Genomic DNA, 18,399 nt, shown 5'->3' on the forward strand with positions numbered 1-18,399 from the left:
GTATTCTTCGAATTTGTCAACGTGAGAGACGACATGAAAGTGCCTGACGTCAACAAAAATATTGTATTTATTTTGTTCCCAAACGATACGTCGGTTTTTCTTTTATGGTAAACGACAAGCTTCCCGCGTCCCAAATCCTATGAATTCTTCTCCTCAAAATATATATATATATTTTTTTGTGTTTAAACCTTTAAAAGTTAAATATATATATTCATAACCTTAAAAAATAAAATTTGAAAATATAACCCTCATTTAAACTATACTCCCATTAGTATTTTGAGTTAGACTTTTGGTATCTTAGAAAATGACATGAATTAACACTAAAAATAGATGATAATTAGTATTTTATTCATTGTATTCATTGGGATAGGTGGGACAAAATTGTTCATAAATGGCTCTAAATGAAGAAGCACAAAATTGTTCCTAAATGAAGAAGCATTGTGGTGAAAAGCAAGTAAGAAAAGGAAGGAAGGAGAAGGTTTGAAAACCATTCAATTATTGGAGTAAAAAGGAGTTGGACAAAGAAAGAAAGAGATATCCATGAAAATAATAGAAAAAAACAGGGGAGGCGGAAAAGAGCATTAGGGGCGCGCACCTGGCTACTCTTCGGTGCCAATTCTTCGAAAAGCCACCACCTTCTCTCTCCTTCCCCATATATCTCCCTCTCTCTTGTTTATCCCATTTTTGTTTTCTTGTAGCACCCTGTTCTGCCCCGATTCTTCCATTTTCTACCCCGAGTAAGTATATTCATCCCATCTCCTGTTTTCCACCCCAATTTCTCAGATGGGATCATCGTTTTCATCTTCCCCCATCTACTTTTCCCCTCACCCCTCTTGATCTAGCCTCAAACCTTTCTATTTTCCCCAGAATTTCCCCTTATTCTGTACATAATCTGTATCGATTTTGTCTGCGACTGACTTTTTTATATCGTGTTTATTTGGATTGGCAATCCCCCCAATCATTTTCTGAATGTTTTTGATGTTTTGATGCCTAAATAGCTCGTGTGAATCGAGGGTGGTGGACGAATAGAACGGATGTAATCATTTTTCCCTGACCCATTTCGTTTTTATTGAGTTTCATGGACTTAGTTTTTGGTAGGCGTTATTTGGGATCGATCATGCCGGAGGGGAATGTTTTATGGGTACCATGGCGTGTGTGATTGGAAACAACTAGAGTCAGAGTCTTGTTTTTTTTTTAAAAAAAAAAAAAAAATTGTTTTGGCCCATTTCCTCCGAGTTCGCTATCATTCTGATATCAAGAATCTGCAAGAGAACTCGAGATTTTGAATGTTGAATACTTCACAATGCGAGGATTTAGTTTGCTGCATCTGTTCTTTGTTAGGTTTTGAATCTTTGATCAGGTTGGTATCTTTTGATAATTGTAGTGATGTGATTGTGCAGTTGCTGGATTAGATGGTATGCAGCTACAATATCAGGAATGTGATTTCTTGGGCTGGACATGTAGGAATAATCAACCGAAGGGTTCAAATCAACAGTATCTGGAGGAGCTTGCCTTCAAATCTTGGATTTGTTCACACCTGGAAGCGTGAATATAGAACGAGTCTCATGATGATGGTTGATACGGGTGCATCAGAAAATCGCAGGCCGATTGTTGATAAGCATCCAGAGAAAAATGAAGATGGTGGCTATGCCAGTGGAGGGTGGAAAAGGTCTGAATGGATTCATTTGAATGAACCTTACGTCTTTTTATTTAAAGTTATGTTGCTGAATTGTTATTCTGATCTTATGAAGATGTCTAGAAGACAATGCTTTGATCTGGTTATTGAAGTTTGCACCTAGCCTATCAAACAGCCTATTCCAATGAGATATGTGCTTAAATTTTTATGTTTTTGTTTGATCTGCAGTGACGATGGGAAACTTAGTTGGGGGTATTCAAGTATCAGGGGGAAGAGGGCAACCATGGAAGATTTCTTCGATATTAAAATGTCGAAGGTTGATGGTCAAACGGTTTGCCTTTTTGGCATCTTTGATGGTTAGACTCTCCCACCATTGTTACAGTGGCATGATGTAGGTGTTAGATTTAGTAAATTTTAACCTTTCCAATTTCTTGGTGATATGTTGTTGGGATGTAGGTGTTAAGTTTCACTTAGTGATTGAAGATTAGAAAGTTCGAGATTTCAGATTCTTGCAAACTACTCCAAGTTTAGACTTCATATATCCAAGACATATTTCGTAATCAATTTTGGCGCTTGAGTTGAATCAATACGAGAGATTAGTATTTTTATTGCATCATTGATGTTGAGCAATTAAATTATAGATGCTACCATAGATATCTGACATATATTATACATTGTACAAATAATTAGTCCTTTTAATGTGGTTTCAGGCCATGGTGGATCTCGTGCCGCAGAGTTTTTGAAAGACCATCTCTTCGAGAATCTGATGAAGCACCCAAATTTTTTGATGGATACCAAAGTAGCTATCAGTGTGTTTCATTTCCCTTATGCACCATTCATTTGTATATAAAGATATATTAATTAGATTTATATGATGATTGTATTTTAGCTGCCCACAGGTGTAAGAACACAGGATCTTTAAGTTTCATGTTCTTTGTTTACGTTGCACTGTTTTCTACTGAAAAAAAAAATATATGACATTAGATTCCTTGTTATTTTGTACTCGGCTTCAAAAGTTTCTTCTGTCACTTCCCAGGTGAAACATATCAACGGACCGATGCTGAATTTTTAAGTTTGGAAAAAGAAACTTTAAGGGACGATGGCTCCACTGCTTCAACAGCTTTGCTAGTTGGCAATCATCTCTATGTTGCCAATGTTGGCGATTCGCGTGCTATAATATCAAAAGGAGGTGAAGGTATTATTTGCTTACCTTTTCTTGTTTTCTTACCCTTTTGTTTTAATGTAAGGTAGAAAGTCTAGACTCTTGACCATGATAGTTTATGGTAAAAGCTAATGATAAAGATGATCAAAGTTGAACAAATCATAATGATTACAATATAACTACAACCTTTATTTCATATGCTTATTTTCATATGGGAACTTGAAACTTATCTTCATCCTGCTCGGCAGCAATCCCTCTTTCTGAGGACCACAAACCAAATAGAACTGACGAGCGGCGGAGAATTGAAAAGGCCGGTGGTGTTGTCATGTGGGCTGGTAAGATTTTCATAATGGTTTTGCTAATGATGTTAAGAACTGCTATCCCTGTTGGTTAACTTATGTATATAGGCAAAGTTCCACCATCTTATTTAAACTGCTTATGGGAAGATAAGAGTACCAAAGGCTAAAATATGCGAACCAACAGAGGTCCTGTTCGTATTAACAACTATAGAAGTAAAATGATTTCAGGGAAGTTGGAATGCTTTCCTTGATAATTATCTATTGGTTGCCCGAGTATTATTACTGTTTACAGCAATTTAAATTTCTCAAGTTGTAGTTTCTTCTGACCATCTTCTAGAAAAAATGTAATGCCTTTAGCTACTGTATTTGAAGGTTATCTGCTATAATTCTTATTCATTTTCTGTTGTCAGGCACTTGGAGGGTAGGAGGTGTGTTAGCAATGTCCCGCGCTTTCGGTAACAAGATGTTGAAGCAGTTTGTTGTTGCAGATCCTGATATTCAGGTGTCTTTTTCGACACCCGGTTGCTCAATCATTTGAGTTCCGAAACTTAATCATGTTTGTTAATTATTTGCAGGGGAGCCCAAATAACTGTTTAGTTTCACTTTAGATTGCTAGCGTTAGACTAATAATGGATATGTGGAAGAAGAAAGTCTTTGATGAATGAAATTTATGTTAATAGTTTAGAACTTTTTAGAATCTTTGAAGGTTTTATGAGAATTTATTGTCTCAAATGCTCATCAGTGGGATTCTTTTCTAGTTTTATGTTTTGTTTGGTAAAGCTTGTCATGGTTTCCTAAAACTGCCCACCATACTCACCAGGATCTTGAAGTAGACAAGGACGTCGAGTTGCTTATTCTCGCAAGCGATGGTCTTTGGGATGTGGTTCGCAACGAGGTATGCTCGCTTCATAATCCCACATATTCAAGATGCTCTAGAGGGCGTGATCTGCACATATCAACTTACATTCCCTATGCAGGATGCAGTACTAGTTGCAGGGAAGGAAGAAGAACCTGAGGCAGCTGCTCGGAAGCTAACCGAAGCAGCATTTACCCGTGGTAGCGCTGACAATATAACATGCATTGTGGTGAAGTTTCATCATGATGATGCAGGTCCTGCTGCCGAAACTCGAGAAATCGACTAAGCATTTTGTATTGCTCAGTGTAGATTCATTTTCTAGAGAGAGAGAAGAAAAGAAAAGAAAAGAAAACTTGGATATGGCCTGCTAATTCTACACCTGCAGCAAATGGGTGTGCAAAAAGGGCTAGCTTTGATTTGTTAATTCATTGGTATTATGTTATTTGTTTTTCCCAATCTTGTTTAACTGTTTATTCCTCGTATTTGTTTGCTGTCTGTCTGTAAACTGAGGCAGAACAAATGAATCTAGTTTTAAACAACCCTTTCTTTTTCTCCTCTCTTTTTGGTTTTAAGATTATATCTTTTGTTGTTTATGCTTAGACACTTACTCTCGCTCTCGTGTAAGCCAATCAATTAAAACTTGGGTCACCGGTGGCACCAACAACACATGATTTAGTCTCAACCACCAATCATTTTAGAATATGGGGTTAGAAAAAGCCTTAAAAAATGTATTCGAAAGCAATATTGTGAGTAATGTAAAAGAGTTTGAAATGGATTAACTGAACAAACATGACCGGAGCTTTAAAAATGACTTTAAAATAGCTATTATTGTTCTTGTTTTCACTTGATATTTTCTTGATTTTGCAGAAAAATATGGGCTTTGTGCCGTAAGGTCCATTTAAAATTTTGCGAGTGAGCCAGCCCTATTTAACCTGGGGGCTAGCGATGGATCTCCATGTTCATACCAAATCTACGCGCCAATTGTAACGATTCTCATCAAGAGAAAAAAAAAAAAAAAAAAAAAAAAAAAAACCCCNCATAAATTTTTCTCATCAACCAAGCAAACAATTAGAACAGGGATAAAAGCTTCCGCTCAATCAATCATCACTTCTCGTTTTTGGACAAAGGAGTTTGTGGATCTTTCACAGCAACCCTCTGCAGAGAAGCGACATATTGCGAGGTAATTGATAAGAGACGAATCGACTTTGTTTCTGATGCAAGTAATCCATTTAATTGGTCGATAGGTTGAAAAGTATTGGGAATGGGTTTTGGAAATGAATCAGAGATGAAAATGGTCTTGAATTGTGTGTGTGTGTGTGATAGAGGAGGAAGGGAAGGGATGGGGTTTTGGCGGGTGCGTTTCTAATTTACGTACTTCTTCCGAATGAATAATCGGAGTAATCTATTTCCTTGCGTGAACAGAATATTCTATTTTTCGTATGATTTGGCCTACTCTTTGACAGGATATGAGCCCATAGCAAATATGAAAAATCAAAGGGTAAAAGGACAAAAACCAAAAGAAAGAAGAGAATAGTATCCTTTAGCCAGCCCCCTTTATGCTGTTGATTGGGTATCTATCACTTTTTAGACCAAGGGATAAACCATTTTTTTTAAGAGAAGATGCTTTGTGTGAGGAAATGTAGATGAATTGTTCTGTTATTTGCCATGGAAAATGATTGTTTTCTTTATTTTGCTTCATTTTTAATCCAATAAAGTGATATTTTGCTGGCTGAAAAGCAAGTTTAAACAATGATAGATATTGGTGGAATCCCTTGTTCTGCATAAAGCTGTTCTGATGGTTTAGATTCTTTCTGTGGGTTTTTCTTTACATATAAAACGTTATTATTCCTTTCTGCATAAACTCTTTTGTAGATAACTGAATGTAGCTTGCAAGTGTCTTCTACCTCAGAAGAGAACCTTTTATGTTTCTGTAATTGTTTTGCATTTGGCAGAAAAATTGTGAGATCTACGACACTTTTCTTTTTAAACTCCTAGGATTGGAGCTTTCTTTTGACGAGACTTTTCCAACAAATTGAAAAACGTCAGTTCCTTCCATGGTATTTTAGTTTATTGGAAGAAGTATTTTGGGAACTCCTTGGTTATTCGATTCCGTCTTAGCGAATAGAAATGGGTTTCTTTCGGTCTTAAAACTTGTGCTTGGATGCCCCATCTCACTTATTTTCTACTCATGTTCTGATTTCAAAAGATAAAAGACATTTGGAGGTTTCCACTTGCTCTGCACTTTGGTTGATACAGATATTTTTCTTATAAGAAAAAATTTCATTGGTAGTATGTTTATGAAGAACAATGGAGTGATATCATCTCTGATGGAGCTAGGTGATTCGGTTGGTTTTGTCTCTTGAGGGTTAGGAATCACATATCTCCACAATGATATGATATTATCCACTTTGAGCATAAACTCTCGTGGTTTTGCTTTTGGTTTCTCCAAAAAAAAAAAGCCTTATACCAATGCAGATGTATTCCTTACTTATAAACTCAGGATCATTTCTTAAATTAGTCAATGTGTGACTCCCTCCCAACAATCCTCCCCTCGAATAAAGTACATCATAGAGTCTCTCCTGAGGCCTATAGAGCCCTCGAATAGCCTCCCCTTAATTGAGGCTCGAGTCCTTTCTCTGGAGCCATCGAACAAAGTACACCATTTGTTCGACACTTCAGTCACTTTTGGCTACACGTTCGAGGGTCCCAATTTCTTTGTTCGATATTTAAAGATTTTATTGACATGGCTAAATTAAGAGCATGACTCTAATACCATGTTAGGAATTACAGACATCCACAATGATATGATATTGTCCACTTTAAACATAAGCTCTCATGCTTTTGGTTTCCCCACAAGGTTTCATACCAATGGAGATATATTCTTTACTTATAAACCCACGATCATTTCTTAAGTTAGCCAATATAGGACTCCCTCTCAACAATCCTCAACACTGAGTTTGAAGTTTATTATACCCCTCGTGTACTTTAGCTTGTGATTTATTGTTGTATGCTAGAACACTTTTTGGAATGAAACAAATGTTCATGGAATATTTGGTTGCATTCTATAATCATATTAGGGTCTGTGATGTTTTCAATTTTAGTGGACATGGCAGCGGGGATGATAGTTTAGAAAAATTGAGATTCTTTACTTAAAGCCCGTTTAAAGCTGCATCCAATTGCTTTGGAAGCAACTTCTATGTTGTTAAAATCAATAAACATTCCTTTTGTAGAAGATTCTCATCAGCTGATTTTTGAAGCAATCGTCAAACTAAAATAATTGATTGCTTTTATTTTGAGAATCTAATTTGAGACTCAGAGCAGAACACAGATTGGGCAGATGTTTTTGGGAAAAACAGGTACGAACTTTGGAATTGACTTGTTTTGTAGCTTGTTGGAAGGTATTTTGTTTGAGATAGGCTATACAGTTGTCATACAAAGATAGGAAGGTACTTCACTCCACACACAACACGGGTTCTCTGTAACTCTAGGAACTTGGGAATCTCACAACTTAGTTTCTGAACACAAGAACATGGGTTAAGCTTTTTAGATGAGTAGGCTTTTACTCAAATTGGTGAGAAATGCTTCCACTCATTTCTTATGAGAATGATATTCGCCTGCCTCTTTTCTGTACACAAGGAGATATTTCAAATTAACTTTAGTAAATGGTTTCACTATTTTTGTTCCAAACCCATCTATAAACCTCGAGTTAGGTTTGCTTCCACGTGTAAATAGTATACACACGTATTCTTTTTGAGTTAAAGGAACTATTGGAGTTAGATATTGAACCACCACATTGATGCCCGACTCACTAAACTACACTATGCTGGTAGATATGTAAAGTAGTGTTAACCCATTTGGGTTCGTTATTGTTTAGAATAATTGATATTTCACTTATGGGTGTTGTGGATAAGTTTGAGTTTGTTGTTGGTCCCTAGAAAGGGTTCAGAAGGGTATTGGTTAGAATGATAAGAAGGTTTTAAAAGGACCAATGAAGGAGTTTGGGTTAGAACATAATGATGCATGGAGTTGAGAAATGGGGGAAAGAGTACAAAACTGAAGAAGGGTGGTTGGTATTGGTGGGTATTATTTAGGGTTGGCGGTCAAAAAACTGGATTGTGGAATTGCTTAGGCATCCCATTGTGATTGGTTGAAAATGACAGATGAGAAGAGAAAAGCCGTATTTTCTTTTGGCACTTTGTTCCTTCCAAGAAACCCAACTTTCAGCCAAAGCCTGCCATTATCACTCCCTTCAAATTCCAAATTCACATCTTCTTCCTTCTGTTCTTTTCTTTTCTTTTCTTTTCTTTTCTTTTCTTTTCTTTTCTTTTCTTTTACTGATGGCATGCACTCCAAAATAAGGAAAGGGAAGTTCTTAAACATGAAGTATGTCGTTGAAATGCTACTTCACTCGAGAAACTCAAACCAAGAAATTTGACTCATCGGTCTACAAAATTCATTTCTTTCGACTCCAAATATATTATTGAAAATATTAGCTTAAATGAACAAAATTTAACAATTATTTATTTTATTGGATTTTTATTTATTTTAGTTTATAGGAGTAAATTAAAAAATATGTAAAAGATTATGGATATACTTTCCATGTACAAAATATCAAAGATGCCCCTCCCCTTGAGGAAGGCAAAACCAACCAACTATTAAGGTCTTCTTGTTAAAAAAGGGTAAAACTTGAAACAAAATGATCTCAAAGATCATATTTGAAAATGACAACTCAATAAACAGCAATAAATAAATAAATAAATAAATAAATAAATAAATGATGTAACTTTGATTTTTATTGAATTATTAGCTTTGTCACATTTAATTTAATTCTGTTTAAAATATATTTTTTAATTTTTTATGCTAAGTTTTGTTTAATAAAAGTAAATTTAGGGTTTTCTTTTAATGTGGATATAAAAAGGAAAAATAAAGAAATAAATAAATAAATAATTGGGGAGAAGAACAATAAATTATCACAAGATTTTATGGCTCTCATCTTATAATAATAAATATTTCAACCTTTTGCTGTTTGGTTTTATTATATGTTTTAAGGGATGAGATGAGATGAGATGAGAGGATGATAGAGAAACTTGAGGTTATTTCTTGTCTGCTTCCCTATGCACCAGGCAACTCAATCACCACACTTTTCCCCGTCGTTTTCTCATCTCCGGTCATCTGACCTCCGCCTCAATTCCGATCCACCCTCCGCTTTCTAACCTCAGATGACACGGACGGACTGCCATTTCCACTCTGTTCCCGATTCTTAACCATGAGCCCTCTTTAGGTTTGAGCTTCTCTTGGTTTCTGCCTTTTTGTTCTACCTCAGCTTAGTTTTAAAAAATGAGTGGTAGCGGTGGATTCAGCAGCTTGGAGAGGGAATGCATTCGGAGGCACCACAGCCACGAGCCTGCTGAGAATCAGTGCAGCTCCGTGCTCATCAAGCGCATCAAAGCTCCTGTTCCCCTTGTATGATTTCTTTCATTTATCTATCTCTCTTTTCATATGGTTGTTTCATATGTGAAATTTCTGTTCCTTGGGTATGGGTTTTACATGAGCCACATACGCTTTTTCTCTCTCTCATTCTTTGACGTCCATATTTGTAAATTCTGAAGAGGATAATCCTCGGTGGATCGGACTATAACTCTTTGTTCGGTGTTTTCAGCCTCAAAATTTGGGCCCTTCAATTTTTTTTAGTGCGTTTTCTTTGTCGCAGCGTTTACCAGAGATCTATGGGGTATTTCCATTGGCTTGTTGTTTCGTGTATGAAATATAATAATCAATTCTGTTTAGTGCTTATCTCTGTTTCTGCAGAGTACTAGACAGTAATTGTAAGCATTTAGTTTATTGTTTAGTCTTGTTAAATCACTAAACCCCAAAAAAGAATTGATCTCTTGGATTAAGAAAAACCTTACCTTTTCAATATATATTCAGCACTTTCCTCCCTATGTCTTGTTTACTTGTTTTTGTAGTCTGTAGTTGGGTTGTTTGCCCAACTATGTTGCGAAAATTATATACATATATATATACACAGTCCCAAGTATTCTGCCAATCTTTCTTTGGATATTGGCACTAACTTGGAAGGCTTAGTGGATTATTTACATTTTTCGCTTCATTGGACAATAGTACGCATATGAGGTCTCTGGAAATGTGTATGTCAAGGTGAATGACTAGCTTATAATACTCGTAATTAGAAAAAAATGAAATGAAACTTGGAGAAAATCAAAATTTTATCGACATGGAAATCAATTTTCTACTACTATAGAACTGCACTATCATATTTTTTCGAAATGTGGTTATTTTGAGAGATCTATCACGTGCATCTGATTTATTTGGCGACATCCACGTTCTAATTTAGTTCTCATCAGGTTTGGTCTTTGGTGAGAAGATTTGACCAGCCCCAAAAATACAAGCCATTTATAAGCAGGTGTGTAGTGCAGGGGAATCTTGAGATTGGAAGTCTCAGAGAAGTTGATGTCAAGTCTGGGCTCCCTGCCACCACAAGCACCGAAAGGTTGGAACTTCTTGATGATGATAAACATATTCTTAGCATCAGGATAGTTGGTGGTGATCACAGGCTTAGGGTAAGTTTCTCTTTTTCCATTGCCTGATTGCTATTTACTTAGATGGGGTATTGCCGCACAAATACTTTTTCTCAATTTTAAATTGTTTTCACACATTAGTCGCATTCACAAGTTGCATTGTCTACAAAATCTTATATAGGTTATAGTTCTAAAAACTCTTCTGGGTGTGGTTAAATTCTGGGGGAACTCTAGAGCGCCTAACTGAGAATAATTTGTTTAACTGATGGATGGATCAAGCTTGGGTAATTGCATGTGTTCTTAACAGAGGATGAAATTCTCCAATTCAATTCTTTGGACATCCTTGATGTATCACTTTACCGGCTTAGGCTATTTTTAATTCAAATCAGACGGACAATCCATTTTCAGGATTGGGGAGGGCATATTCGAGTAGGAATTTGAACATTTGCAGCTACAATGGGAAGGCCTCTCTTATTGAAACTAATCGTCACCCTTTGTTGATAGAAGTTGTCTAATGAGATAGGGCATGGTGAAACGTTTATTCGAAGAATACCTTGTGCTGATTATTGGTCCTTATGATGCATAATCCAACCAACTTTCTTCTTCGTTTTCTTTCAGAACTACTCTTCAATAATTTCCCTCCATTCAGAGATCATAGATGGAAGGCCAGGGACTCTTGTGGTTGAGTCATTTGTGGTGGACACTCCTGAAGGAAACACAAAGGATGAGACGTGCTTCGTTGTAGAGACGTTAATCAAATGCAATCTCAAATCTCTTGCTGATGTCTCAGAACGGCTTGCTATTCAGGATTGGACTGAGCCTATGGTTTAAGCGAACTTTAAAGATTGATATGAATGGAGAATGGTGGGGGCAAGATTTGCTGTGATATTACGCACCAAGACTGGCAGTAGTACTACTCTCATATACACATTTCACACTTGTTCACTTTGCTGGTTAATTGTCTTTGAATTATAGGCTGCTGTCTTCCGTGGCTGAAGCACCTCATGTCTTTATAAAGGAATTCAACACCCATTCATGAATAAGACGTATAGAAGTTATTCTTCTCTAGTGTCCAGGATTTTGGTTAGGTAGTGTAGGATTTATGGTTGTACACACGAAGAGGCATTATGAGTACACTCGTTAATTATTTTGGTTACTAGTTTCAGACAGTCAAACTGGGACAAACCGTATTTGGATTTTAAGTATTGTCTGTTTGTTGGTGGAAATTCTATTTTTCACGTAATGTTGGCCGAGTTTATCACCATGTCCATGTTTGTTAGCTAATCAAGCATCATTTAAGTAACAATCAAGTTGATGGTCGATTTAGAATCGTCTGGTTTATCATCTAAAGTAGACTTATGTTGGGATTATAATTGCCTTGTGAATAAAGTGAGGTGTTGTCATGTCTTTAATTTCTGTAACAGGCTAAGCTCATCGCTAATAGATATTGTCTGCTTTAACCTGTTATGTATCGCCGTCAGCCTCGCGTTTTAAAATGCATTTGGGAGAGAGGTTTCCACACTCTTGTAAGAAATGTTATGTTCTCTTCAACCAGTGTGGGATCTCACAATCCACCCCCCTTAGAGGCCAACATCACACACCGCCCACTGTCTAGCTCTGACTGGCTCTGATACCATCCGTAACAACTCAAGCCCACCACTAACAAATATTATTTGCTTTGGCCTGTTACTTATTGCCATCAATCTCACAGTTTTAAAATGCAGTTTCCACATTCTTATAAAGAATGTTTCATTCTCTTCTCCACCAACGTGGGATCTCACAATCCACCCCCTTAGGGGCCTAGCGAGGAAGTTTCCACATTCTTATAAAGAATGTTTCGTTCTCTTCTCCAACCAACGTGGGATCTCACAATCCACCCCCCTTAGGGGCCTAGCGTCCTCGCTGGCACATTGCTCGGTGTCTAGCTCTTATACCATTTGTAATAGCCTAATCCCACCGCTAATAGATATTGTCTGTTTTGGCCCGTTACGTATCGTTGTCAATCTCACGATTTTTTAACGCGTTTGCTAGGAAGATGTTTTTACACCCTTACAAGGAATGCTTCGTTCTACTCTCGAACCAACCATGGTGGGATCTCACAATTTCTCTTCTATATCCAACCATATAAAACTGCTACCCAACTTCCTCCAATAATTTCTCTCATTAAATCCAAAGTCCTTTGGAATTGTTTGAATAAGTCACCACTCCAATGCTAAGGTGAACCATTCATGATAGTTTTCTCTTCTATAAGAAGTAAATTTGATCATAATGGTTTGACTTTCACAATTTCCAATCAATGTGTTAGGCTATAGTGACTTTAATATTTTTAATGGTTTTGACTATTACTTTAATTCATCAGACATAGAGCATATAGGTTTGAACATAAATCTAATTCATGTGATGTAACAAAAAGTATCAAGCTATTCCATGAAAATGAACTTAGTTTTAAGTCTATTCCTGAACATCCAAATCCTAGTTCTGATACTTAACTGCCAATGTCTTTAATTATGATGTCTCCAAATTAGAAACCGCTGAATTCTTAGGGGAAAGAAATGAAATCCCCATTAGGGAAGGCAAGAAAATTCCAAATAGGAACTGTATTGGTAACTAACTAGCCTTTGTCATTTCAAATGTGTCTATTCATCCATATGAGTATAGTTCAACGGATTAAGTCATTCGTGTCCATTTTCCTTCTGATACTGATAGCTAAAGGAGTTTCTTTCTTCCTATGAATCCTTTTTGCAGAAAAAAAAACTTGGAAAACAGTCAATAAACAGTATAAGATATTTTTATCACATATATGTATACAAAGGTACAACCATTCCTGTGTTTTAATTGCTATTCTTCTCCTATCAAACTCCCTTGTGCCTACAAGTAGCAGATCTGCCAATTGAATGTACTGCAAAATATGAATCATAGTTACAAATATATGGTACAAATCTCTTGCTCCTTGAGATGTTTTGGCCATAAGAAATTATGCAGACTACAAGATCATTGAAACAAAGCATGAGGTTCTCATCGATTCAGATTAAATGCCGACGAAGGTAATCCACTCTTGCAGGATGTTTGAGCTTCATCAGAGCTTTAACTTCGTGCTTCCGCACCATCTCTCTTGAAATATTTAGATTTCCTGCTATCTCACCTAATGTTCGGTTTCCTTTCCCGTCAAGACCGTATCTTTGTCTGATCACCAAGCTCTCCTTTGGCTTAAGAGAATCAAGCTGGAAGACAGTTCTAGGATCAGGTCATCAAGAATTATAAATATCAGCAGAATACGCCATTTCTAAGCATTCCATCAAATGATGCAGCAGAAAGGACAGCTACTATCCACTGATATGAAGAACCATTTGAGTTCAAAGTAATCCCAAGTCAGGAATGCCTACGAAATCTACCAAAAGGAAAGTCCATGCAAGTCTAACAGTCTAACAGCCCGAGCCCGTAGCTAGCAGATATTGTCCTCTTTGTGATTTCCCTTCAAGGGCTTCCCCTCAAGATTTTAAAACGCGTATGTTAGAGACAGGTATCAGAGTTAGGCACCAAATGGTGTGCCAGCTAGGACGCTGGGCCCCCAAGGGGGTGGATTGTGAGATTCCACATTGGTTGGAGAGGGTAACGAAGCATTCCTTATAAGGGTGTGGAAACCTTTCTATAGTACAAGCGTTTTAAATCCTTGAGGGGAAGCCCAAAAGAGAAAGCCCAAAGAGAACAATATCTGCTAACGGTGGCCTTGGTTGTTACAAATAGACTACTTTTACGTTGATTTTGGACAAATAAGTGTAGTGCGGAGCAAATGAGTTGCATCTAAAACAAGCAAAGCAGTGTGTGCCATACTGCTACGATGCCTTTAACCAAGCATTCATGATGAAAAGACATTTTACCAAATATATTTCACAAGTTAAATCATGGAAGCAAAGATGAGATATATCTCCGGCTATGTTCAAAAGCTAAGAAATTATCAAAGAAGATTAACGTAGTGGTTTGGAGGGAAAAGGGACATGCTGCAAGATTTGAACGGAGACATTACCACATCGTCAAGAGCAAGCCTCAGAAGAGCTGGTTGCCGCTGGTTGTCACCTCCAGTACCTTCTACATCAGTGATCGCATTGATAAACTCTTCTGATGTAGTCGAGTGCCTAGAATGGAGAGAGTAAACTGGTTTTATAGCCCTCATTACTTCTAGGTACCTCTCAGGCGAGATGCCAACTTTTGCAATAATCTCTTCCTCTGTTGGTAATCTATGATGCTCACATGATAACTCAAGTTTAGCTCTTTGAATATCAACTCTTACCTGCACTAAGTAAAGGTCCAATCTCAATAATCCATGCCATCATGTGCACCAAGTATCGTTTAGACGATGTTTTAGATTCAAAACATAACAAAGTGAACAGAATCTATTCAACTGTTTATGATGTGAATATGAATCTCTCAAAAACTCTTGCAGTCTACCTCAAATGGTCGCTAGATGATTTATGGCTTGCTTCCTTGAGTATCCAGCTACTCTAGCGTGATTTTTTGCTATTTCAGTTTGTTCAAATGCAGAGCTTCTAAACTTAGAGTGGTAAACTTGCTTCTTTGAATTACAACTAGATGGAAAGAGAACCTTCCTTCCCCTTTAGACAGTGGCTAGAATCTTAGAGATGTCAAGATCATGCTCTCAATATGAACTTTTAGGTTTCCTTCAAAGTCTACATATTCCCTTATTCTATTGCTCTTTGTTTCTTCTCTGTTTAAGGTGACAACTTCTTTGGTTGTTCAATACAGCAACAACAGTATGATGTGATGAAGAAAAGCATAATGATGATTAATGAACGCAAGCAATCCATTTCCTTACAGAAAATGAAGGAATGAAAAAGCCAAAGTGGATTAAGAACCAACCGAGTCGAGTCCAAATGAGACACGTGTGAAGCTTGAGAGAGTCATTGACCGAATAATAGCATGTCTTATCCAAAATAAAGCATAAGTTGATAGCCGGAATCTCCTCTTTGGTTCAAAGCGGTCGATTGCTGTCATGAGTCCCTTGACACCTGCTTGACAAAGGTCTTGAAATTTTGGACCAGTTGCAAAATCTTCAAAGTATTTGTTGATCACAAACAGTACAAGGCGAAGATTATGCTGCAACAGATGTAAAATCTAATCATTAGTTCCACCCTTTTCACAACTTGGTCACATTCTTGTATGCCATTATATTTCTGACGTGTTATCAGAGAAGCCTGAAGCAATAATGCTTTAATTGTGGAAGGAAGCCACTCTTACCTTGATGAGATTGTTTCTGGCAGCACGACCAACCTCCAGTTGCCTCCTCACTTGAATTACATTCATATTTGTTGCATCGACCAATTCTCCTTCAGTTGGTTCTCTTCCCAACTCTTTCTGCAGCTCTTCTTGTACTTGAATAAGTTCCTAACAGAGGAAAACGTTATTTGGCAGTGAACAAGAATGATAACTTTTCATAGTTTCATTCAAATTTGTTTACAACATCAGAATTCCTAAGCCTCACCTTCATTGGTTGAACCAACTTGAACAAACGGGTATGCTCTGATGAACTAAGAACAGGAGGAATCTTCATTTTTTTCCAGTCCAAACTTACCATATCAGTTGACGCAGGGTAGTTTCTAACAAGATCATCAGTTTCATCAGCTTCACTTACAGTATCTTTTTGTTTCCTTAATGAAGGAGTTGCTTTGTCCTCCTTGTTACTTTTCAATGCTATCCTCTTGTCTAGATCTAGTCGCTTAATCCTCCTAGTATGGTTCCTGACTATGCCATCACCTGGTCTCTTGTCTGGTTTTTTCCTCCTTTGCTGGCGTCTTTTCGGTCTGCCATCTTCACATTCCACATCGGTATCCTCTGTCACAGAGCTAAGCTTGAATATGTTTTCAAGTTTAGCAGCAGCCTCATAGTAATCCACATCCCAAGTGCAGGGAGTAGCTTCATCAATAAAGACAGCTTTAACTCTCTTCAAAGATTTGCTTGTTTTTCCTGATCTTTTCTGGTTTCTGTTATTACTCTCCACAGGCAGGATCACTTGCTCGTGAGGTGAGACCAGAGTAGTGTCAGTGTGCTTATCCACTTTAAAAGCAACAATCGATGGTCTTTTCGATGACGAATTGTGATTGGAGAATATTGCGCCCAGCCGAAGAGGAGATCGTGCTGCAGAGCTTGAAACAGTCACAACTCCCATACCAAGTAGCCTTCAGAACAGCAAAAGAAATCAATATAGAAGCTCCTGCAACCTGCAAATAAATGGTAAATGTATCTCTTATCACTCTAATCCTGTACTTCAAGTATGCATTGGCCAAAAATCTTCATTCTCCCTCATGGGCAATTCATCAAACAAGTGGTTAGCATAAATCTTAGAAGCATCCCTATCGGTGCATTCACCTTTAGAAATAGCTACCATTTTTCAAGTTTAGGACATGGCTACAAACATTTTCCTTACAAGTAACTTCAAGAAGGTAGGATTACAAAGCTTGAAACTTTACTTGTTTACTCATGTGGGTTTGTTGTGGGGGATCCTAAACTGAAAGACGATGATAAAAAAACACACAAAAGTTCAACCATTTGCAACTAAAAGCACTTTTTTGAAGGAGTTCCCGATTTTCCCACAAAGAACAACAAGATTCTTCAAAGATTCAACTAATACAAACAGAAAAAGAAATCCAAGTTGAGAAACACAAACCTTCAAAGACCAAGGTAAAGCACAATTTTGTTTTCCTTCAATATTTCCTTTGGGGCTCCCAGAATCAGAGGGAACAAGCTTAAAATGACAGTCTACTAAATACATGAATTTTTGTGTCCACAAAACAATCTCACTTTTTATTCGACAGAAATGGACTGCGATAGCAGGGCCTTGTGATCAATCCACGGTGAAGAAAGCAGCAAGGTAGGGAAAGGAAAGTGGACTAGAATTGCCAGGGTGACGTGGCGGTGTTGGAGCAGAGGGTGAATAATATGAGAGGTTACGTGGCAGCTGAGGAGTGGAGGAGAATATATTTTTGGGAAAGTTAATGGATGATGCAAGTGAAAGACGTGTGGTTCTAATTGGCTTTGGAGTTTTAACCCAACTTTTGCATTGGTTTCGAGCTCTACACGTTGCTTAAAACCCCAACCATTCAATTATTTTTCTAACTTAATAACTATTTAATTTTTTCAAACTGTATCTGTTTTCTTATTACTTTTACACAATAAATTCTTTTATAAATAAATAATATTCAAACTTTTGAAAAAAAGCAAAAGAGCTTATATTCAAACTGGATAATATCATGTTAGTGTGGAGATTTTGTTGTTTCTACTAGATAGAGTCATGCTTTTATCTTAACTTAGTCATGTCTTGTGAGCTTCGAATGTATACTCATAGTGACTTTCTTGTGAGCTTCGAATGTATACTCATAGTGACTAAAGTGTCGAGCAAATGATGTACTTTGTTCGAGGGCTCCACCATGAAAGTTGACGGACAATCTGTTTCTAACACAAATTAGTAAGTCTCCTTTGTAAGTTTAATTTCCCTCTGTGTTTCAAAAGTGGAATCGGTCAAAATTGGACTTAATCTCTCAAACCAATTTCTAGGGAATGTATCTACGACCGAAGACTCGTCTCCTTTTGAAGAAAACTCATCTAAGTCAAACTATCTCCCCTTCCTTTCCATTGGCTTCAAAAAGATTCTCAAACTTGTTTTTTAAACTGCCCTCCATCTTCTTCCTCCTCCTTCATCAGACCTTCGCAATTCACACTTCCTTTGCTCATTCATCCCCAACTTTTGTTTCCTTTGATCACCCAAAAGTTGTGCAAATTCAAGTGTAAAAACTCCTTTTTGCCTACTTTTTCTCAGACCCCACTTCAAGTCTTTGCTTCTTTACACCATTCTTTGGTTTGTTAGCTTCCTTTGAAGCACCCTGTTTGGTTTAAAACTA

The 18,399-nt window shown here is 37.2% G+C and overlaps 3 protein-coding genes and 1 long non-coding RNA gene across 5 annotated transcripts; 3 read left to right on the forward strand and 1 right to left on the reverse strand.

The window, feature by feature from the left end:
* Positions 1 to 574: 574 nt before the first annotated feature.
* LOC111801907 (probable protein phosphatase 2C 76) lies at positions 575 to 4,504 on the forward strand. Of its 2 annotated transcripts, none has more exons than XM_023686134.1 (9): positions 575 to 737; positions 1,401 to 1,669; positions 1,865 to 1,992; positions 2,347 to 2,445; positions 2,673 to 2,831; positions 3,047 to 3,133; positions 3,508 to 3,599; positions 3,918 to 3,992; positions 4,075 to 4,504. In XM_023686134.1, exons 2-9 carry the CDS (start codon positions 1,413 to 1,415, stop codon positions 4,237 to 4,239), a joined length of 1,062 nt encoding a protein of 353 aa, XP_023541902.1. In that variant the 5' UTR covers positions 575 to 737; positions 1,401 to 1,412; the 3' UTR covers positions 4,240 to 4,504. The 2 variants fall into 2 exon arrangements, with proteins under 2 accessions (XP_023541902.1, XP_023541903.1); XM_023686135.1 differs by lacking the exon at positions 575 to 737 and adding an exon at positions 746 to 1,036.
* A 355-nt stretch (positions 4,505 to 4,859) lies between these two features.
* Positions 4,860 to 5,703, forward strand: LOC111802199. The gene is made up of 2 exons (XR_002816230.1): positions 4,860 to 5,133; positions 5,417 to 5,703. It is a non-coding gene; the product is annotated as an uncharacterized LOC111802199 (long non-coding RNA).
* Positions 5,704 to 8,979: 3,276 nt separating this feature from the next.
* LOC111802262 (abscisic acid receptor PYL8-like) lies at positions 8,980 to 11,753 on the forward strand. Its single transcript, XM_023686561.1, has 3 exons — positions 8,980 to 9,416; positions 10,316 to 10,531; positions 11,108 to 11,753. The coding sequence occupies exons 1-3, from the start codon at positions 9,291 to 9,293 to the stop codon at positions 11,318 to 11,320; spliced, it is 555 nt and encodes a 184-aa protein (XP_023542329.1). The 5' UTR covers positions 8,980 to 9,290; the 3' UTR covers positions 11,321 to 11,753.
* Positions 11,754 to 13,258: 1,505 nt separating this feature from the next.
* LOC111802761 (RNA polymerase sigma factor sigE, chloroplastic/mitochondrial-like) lies at positions 13,259 to 17,376 on the reverse strand. Its single transcript, XM_023687252.1, has 6 exons — positions 17,169 to 17,376; positions 15,987 to 16,722; positions 15,743 to 15,889; positions 15,365 to 15,601; positions 14,514 to 14,777; positions 13,259 to 13,710 (listed from the first exon to the last, which is right to left on the reverse strand). Exons 2-6 carry the CDS (start codon positions 16,668 to 16,670, stop codon positions 13,513 to 13,515), a joined length of 1,530 nt encoding a protein of 509 aa, XP_023543020.1. The 5' UTR covers positions 16,671 to 16,722; positions 17,169 to 17,376; the 3' UTR covers positions 13,259 to 13,512.
* Between the last annotated feature and the right edge of the window lie 1,023 nt (positions 17,377 to 18,399).

Source organism: Cucurbita pepo, chromosome LG09, assembly GCF_002806865.2.
Source record: "Cucurbita pepo subsp. pepo cultivar mu-cu-16 chromosome LG09, ASM280686v2, whole genome shotgun sequence".
Taxonomy (NCBI): domain Eukaryota; kingdom Viridiplantae; phylum Streptophyta; class Magnoliopsida; order Cucurbitales; family Cucurbitaceae; genus Cucurbita; species Cucurbita pepo.

Bases quoted from the DNA above. Each gene is read 5' to 3' on its own strand.
- LOC111801907 (XM_023686134.1), top strand. From the start codon at position 1,413: ATGGTATGCAGCTACAATATCAGGAATGTGATTTCTTGGGCTGGACAT. The intron at 3,134-3,507 runs GTAAGATTTTCA...TTCTGTTGTCAG, and splicing joins TGGTGTTGTCATGTGGGCTG to GCACTTGGAGGGTAGGAGGT. The intron at 3,600-3,917 runs GTGTCTTTTTCG...CATACTCACCAG, and splicing joins TTGCAGATCCTGATATTCAG to GATCTTGAAGTAGACAAGGA.
- LOC111802262 (XM_023686561.1), top strand. From the start codon at position 9,291: ATGAGTGGTAGCGGTGGATTCAGCAGCTTGGAGAGGGAATGCATTCGG. The intron at 9,417-10,315 runs GTATGATTTCTT...AGTTCTCATCAG, and splicing joins TCAAAGCTCCTGTTCCCCTT to GTTTGGTCTTTGGTGAGAAG. The intron at 10,532-11,107 runs GTAAGTTTCTCT...GTTTTCTTTCAG, and splicing joins GTGGTGATCACAGGCTTAGG to AACTACTCTTCAATAATTTC.
- LOC111802761 (XM_023687252.1), bottom strand. From the start codon at position 16,670: ATGGGAGTTGTGACTGTTTCAAGCTCTGCAGCACGATCTCCTCTTCGG. The intron at 15,890-15,986 runs GTGAGGCTTAGG...TTCCTCTGTTAG, and splicing joins AGTTGGTTCAACCAATGAAG to GAACTTATTCAAGTACAAGA. The intron at 15,602-15,742 runs GTAAGAGTGGCT...CATCTGTTGCAG, and splicing joins CCAGAAACAATCTCATCAAG to CATAATCTTCGCCTTGTACT.